Source organism: Hippoglossus stenolepis, chromosome 10, assembly GCF_022539355.2.
Source record: "Hippoglossus stenolepis isolate QCI-W04-F060 chromosome 10, HSTE1.2, whole genome shotgun sequence".
Classification (NCBI taxonomy): domain Eukaryota; kingdom Metazoa; phylum Chordata; class Actinopteri; order Pleuronectiformes; family Pleuronectidae; genus Hippoglossus; species Hippoglossus stenolepis.
The window spans coordinates 10,273,631-10,279,629 of NC_061492.1; the positions used below are offsets into that span (position 1 = coordinate 10,273,631).

At 48.8% G+C, this 5,999-nt stretch overlaps 1 protein-coding gene across 1 annotated transcript; it reads right to left on the reverse strand.

The window, feature by feature from the left end:
- Window positions 1-312: 312 nt before the first annotated feature.
- vgll2b (vestigial-like family member 2b) lies at window positions 313-5,753 on the reverse strand. Its single transcript, XM_035167542.2, is given in 5 exon segments — window positions 313-1,511; window positions 2,134-2,577; window positions 4,617-4,910; window positions 4,913-4,961; window positions 5,461-5,753. Coding segments are annotated over 5 exon segments (918 nt in total). The 5' UTR covers window positions 5,548-5,753; the 3' UTR covers window positions 313-1,467.
- Window positions 5,754-5,999: the final 246 nt, after the last annotated feature.

Sequence of the window (5,999 nt, forward strand, 5' to 3'; positions counted from 1 at the left end):
TTCTCTGGTTGCACATTGCTGGCATTCAGCACTCGTTCCCACTTTATAGGTGACAAAGTGTGAATGCAAGCAGGAATTCAAATGGAAGGCCTTTTAAATGAGAGCAGTCGCTCAGCGTATCCTTGATCACATCTGGCTGCTTCGAGGATTCACACAGCGGCTAAAATCTCTGCAACTTCTACGTGTCGCTGTGTAACACGGAGGCCCGGGGTCCGGTCTGCCCAGCGACACGCACAGTGCTCTTTAAATTAGCACCAGCTCTGATACTACTTATAATATCATGCAGGGAAATAGTTAGGAGATGCGACAATGTACCATAAAAATATTTATTCACGTCACAATCCTTTAGAAATTCCACATTCAAAACATCTAAGAATGACAGAGAAATCAAGAACTAAAATGGAACAACATCATCAAATTGAAAGAGCACAATCTGTGAGGTGTTCAGTGCAAACAGCTCCTCGTTTAACTGAACCAAAATTTCTGATATGTTTTTGAGAAATAAAGAACTCTTTATTCTCCGCTCAAGATTCCTTCCTAGATAAATGAGAAGCTCCGTCGACGACGCAGGATGCTCGTGCTCCTCTGTCTTTAGAAAACACAATAAACTGAACCACAGTCATTTCAGAACACTGGCCGAAACAAACATTTTAGAAATGCACATGAACACCAATAAATAGAAACACTTTATTTCGGAGAGCGAAAATATATAATAACAACCCCAAAAAGAAATAGGCATCATGATGACAGTCACAAAGCACAAACCGCCATAATTGCCGGCCCTGTTTATCGCTGCATGTTGCATTTGTCAAATGCAGATAAGTGGATGATGACGGCCACTGTACCAACAAAAGAGCATGAGGCAGAGATAACCAGGGACGTTGGAGGGAATCCCTGCTCCCTGCTATTTATCCCCCTGTCCCTTCATTCATCCCCACTTCTCTCTCTCCTCTGTTAAAAGTCTGTTGTGATCCTGTCTTTCTCAGTCCAAACAGGTCACCGTGGCTCGCACCTCGCCAAGGTCTGTGCCGCACCGGCAGCGGCAGGAGAGGGGGAAGCTGTGGAGAGACGAGTGAGAGGATGCAACGGCACAGATTGTGGTCGGCGACACTCTCCCTCTGTCTCTCGCTCTCTCTCTCTCTCTCTCTCTCTCTCTCTCTCTCTCCCTCTCTCTCTGCTTTATCTCCATGGTGCACACACGTCGACCTGGAGCAAGGCTGTGTACTGGCAGGGGAGGCCAGGAGCAGAGAGAAGGGGGTGGATGGATGGGGATGCAGTGTATGTGTGTGTGTGTGTGTGTGTGTGTGTGTGTGTGTGTGTGTGTGTGTGTGTGTGTGTGTGTGTGTGTGTGTGTGTGTGTGTGTGTGGTGGAGAGGGGGGATAAAGGGACACGCTGCTTCAATAGCGGAGCAGGTCCAGGGACTAATTGGATCTGGTAATGGCTGGTCAATGTGACTGAAGGGCTCGTTAGAACCAGTACAGCTCCTTGCCTTTCTTGTGCTGCTGGAGGCCTGAGAAAAAAGGACAAGGAAACAATGAGGAGGACTGCGGCGTACAACAGAACACAGGTTGTCATGGAGTCTACTGTTGCCAAACATCCTGTTTTAGAAAGACATGGGGGGGGGGAAGCTTGTGTGGTGATTATGATGTATTGAATGTGTCTGTGAGCGTGTGTGTGTCTGCAGACGTGTGGGAGTGTCAGTGGCAGGACCTATTCAACCTCACAAGTGTATGCATCTGTGCACGGGTTTCAAGGGTTGAAAGTTAATGCAGATGTGTACATGCAGGAGTGTGTGTGTGTGTGTGTGTGTGTGTGTGTGTGTTTGTGTGAATGGCTGCTGCATGTTGTGTTTTCTTCTGTATCTGATTAAGTAATGCAAATACCAGTCAGTGCCTGGGGTAAAGTGCTGAAGCAATTAAAAGTGGAAAAAAGCTGCAGAATTTTCTCATTATGTAACACATACAAATACACACATACAGTACATTTGTTCCTCATATTATTGTGGCCATAAATAATCTGATTTGCATTTGTCAACACTGATTGTCTGTGTTTTCGTTTTCTGATTTTTATATCTGCTCTGATGACAAACTGGCGACACTATTTGCAAAAGCTCGACAGGGTTGAGTGGGTACCTGCGTCCATGTTGAGTGCCAGCGTCTGGCTGACATCTCCTGGGGGAAGCAGGCTCGGCCAGGTGGCGGCAGGTTCCAGCTTGCTCACTTCATAGTGGCTCGGCAAGGCCGGGAGGTGAGGTGGCCTCACCGTGGGCATCAGCAGGGGCCCGTAGTGAGGCTCTAAAGCCGCGGGTGAATAAAGTTCGTGGAGAGGCCTCGGTGGCCCGTAGGCCTGCGCTTGGGTGTATCCCCAGCTCTCTGCCGGGTGAGGATGGGAGTGAGGGTGAGCGTGCGGGTGAGGGTGGGCGTGCGGATGCAGGCCCGGGTGTAACCCTGATGCGTATGGGTCCATGGAATAGGAGGGTGCTCCCGTCTCACAGTGGGAGCGGCTCTGTGGCGAGGAGTAGTTACTGTCCCAGAAGGATGGGGGGAAGCTTCGTCGGCTGCTGGGTGAAGGGGTATCTAACGCGGGGGAAGGAGAAAGAGAGAGAGGGGGGTCACAGACTGTGTGCAGTTTGATTTATATGGAAAAAGGAAAAGGCTCCTGGAGCTACGCGAGACGAAAAGGAACCCGTGCTAAAGCGTAGATGTCACTCACATGACTGCAACACCCTCTGGCCCAGATATCTTCCCCATTGGATCATACTGTCACACAGCCCTAGCCCCAACAAGACACAGAAATAAACACAACAACGTTCTAGCAGACAGAGAGAGAGAGAGATAGAGAGATAGAGAGAGAGAGAGAGAGAGAGAGAGAGAGAGAGAGAGAGAGAGAGAGAGAGAGAGAGAGAGAAAGGTAGAAAGAGAGGCGTCCCTATATCCGACTATTCTATATAAGGCAGACGCTGGGACCTGGAGGCAGCCCAAAGCTCCCCGAGCCTTAAATCACTTGCTGTGGTGACATCTCTCACTCTCATGTCAGCCCATTGCTTCTGAAAGTCTCACAACATACTCATGCACACACACACACACACACACACACTGAGACATGCAACTCCGGCCCTTGTGCTACCGCCCGCCACCCCGCTCCTCTGTCTCCTGCACCCCCACCTGTTGTTTTCTCTGCCCCCCCCCCTTGCCCCCTCTCCCCTCGCCCTTGACAGAATGTCAGGGAGCCATTATATGTTTTCAGATGTACACTTTTATATTTAGGTATTCCTCTGAAAAGAGACACCACGCGGCACACTGGGGGCTAGTGTTTCCCTCTGTCGCCGTCACACAGACCGCAGCATATATGTCCAGCCGGCAGGCGGGTGTGCGACTGAGACGGCCATTGTGGGGCAAGAGCTGGAGGGAGAGTCAGAATGGCAGCCGCGGAGATGTTTGAAGGGGATACGCCGGCGAGGCTGTGCGCTTACGGCCGTGTATAAACATAGCATCTGTTGTGAGGCAGAAGGTGTGTGTTAGTGCCGGAATGAAGACGTCCGACTGAACTAGGAAAGAGACTAACGGCGACAGCAGAGAGAGGGAGAGAGGACGTAGACCCTACATGGATATCCAGGGGACATCTGCAGTGTCCCATTAGAGGATTCGACAACTGACAACTTCACTTATTTACTTATACTTTGCTTATTTTTTTTACTTTTGTGCAATCAAACCGAAAGTTAGCACAAAATAAAAAAATATGAATATTGAATAATATTGTTAATTCTAAGTGTTAATTGAAGCTTTTCAGAGAATTGTGGAATAGGATCATGGGTTTTGCAACTAAGAAATCTTACAATATCACAACAGGTGATGGATGAATCGCAGCAGTAATGCCTATACTACAAGCCTGAAACAACATTACCGCACACAACTGTTCTCACGACATGCTCTCCCTCGCTTTACTTTGAGTCTTTACCCCTTTTTTAAGTCCCTTTTGATTGCCTGCAGCTCCTGACTTCCATGACCCCTGTGCCCTGACCTCTCCAGGGACAACAGCTCCAACAAGCTGTTCTGTCCTGTCACATGATCACATCACCTGTCCGACACTCTGCTGTGCTCTGCAGAACTGTCAGCTCACCCAGTGTGGCCTCAAAAGCAAGCGCAAAGACGCCACACAGACAACAGCGGCGCCCTCCCATAAATCACGTTATGAAACTGCGGAGGATGTAGGAGAAAAGACGCCTGAACCCAGTTTACTTAACTTATATCAGGCTTGCTTGAGTGTTTGTGGTAAACATGGTAGTTACATCAGCTTAACTGGTCAAATGACATTCAGACGGGAAAGCTAATGAATATATGACAAAACAATTAACGTCTTTTTGTCTATCGCACCCCCACTTGTGACTCTCGCTGAGGTTTCTGCGACTTCTAGGTGGATTAAGGTCTATCGTTTCATCCCTTAATGGAGTGTAGCAGCCCAAATATGCTCTACACAATGTTGTTGGGTAATTTAGAACATGAAAAGTTATTTCGATTTCAGAGAACACCAGGGGGTTGCAATACTCAACACACATACACAAGCACAGGTGTGCACCCATATGTCAGTCATAACTCATGCAGGTGATGAGGCATACCTGTGCCCTGTTGCTCTGGCCCCCTCCGCTTGCCCTCGCCATCCATGTAGGAGCTCAGGGCCCTGGAGAAGTGTTCGTCCACCACGCTGCTGATGTCTCCCTGGTAGTAGGTGAAGAGGACGCAGCGGGAAGTCAGGTACTCTGCCTCGGGGCCCTCCTGCTTCTCCTTGCTCCCCTCCTCTGGCCTTGAAGCCGCAGGCGTGTAGGAGGATGAAGTAGAGCTGGACGAAGAAGAGGAGGAAGCTGATCCTGCGTTGCCTGGGCCCCCAGACATCCCTTGGGACCCCTGGGAGTGTCCATAAAGTCCCGGCAGTGAGAAGGAGTGCTGTTCAGACCTGTGGGAGCCTGTCAGTGTGTGTGTGTGTGTGTGTGTGTGTGTGTGTGTGTGTGTGTGTGTGTGTGTGTGTGTGTGTGTGTGTGTGTGTGGAGGGGGTAGAGGAGAAGCAGGGACAGGGTTAAGACAGGTGTTGAGGAGGACACTGTTCTGGAGCTGATTTTCTCAGACACTTTGGCATAATGTTTTTCTCTGTGTGTGGCATCACTGGCTCATGCGCGCGCTTGCGTGTGCGTCAAGACACACGCACACGACAGTTTTGTGGGTGCAGAGCGACTTCTGTGATTGGCACACACAAACAGCATCATTGCAAATGCACGTATTTGTAATAAATCAAACGATTAGCACATTACAAATGTATAAAACGCATAACGAATTATCCATGCGGTGTTTGGCTTTTACGCACATGCTGCGTAAAGTGGCGCAATAGTTATTCCTGCACTTTATCTACACACCTTTCCCACAGATACTGAACATGAAACATCCCGGTAACACTTGCTCACTTCCTACCTGTAAGCTGTTGAAAAAGGCAGGAGCAGTCGATGCGTACGGTGCGTAATGTCCATAGGCTGGGTACATAACATCCAAACAGCTCATGGTAAATGAGCGGTGTCTTCACTCGTCTGTGGAAACCGACCTTGCCGAGAGAGAAAGCGGGAACATTCCGTTGTTTTCTTATTTTTCTTGTATTTGTCACAGCGAAACGGATTAGTGTGGAAGTCCGTGCCAGACTCGCCACAGCAGCTGCGGCAGCAAAATGTGGTGAGGTTTATGGAGCAAGCATGAGGGGTGTCCTGTCCTGTACATCTCTGTGTCAACCCCTCCCACCTTTACCAGACCTCCAACCCCCCCACACACACACATCACCACCAACACTCCCACTATACCACCACCAGGCCCCCACTAATCACATCTATCATCTATAACCATCACTGATTATTAACTTTGATGATTAAAAATCAATTGGCTGAGATTTAAATTCAATTTGACAGTGTGTGATTGCTGTGAAAATAATTACAATTTCTATTCAAATATAAATCAATAAAAAG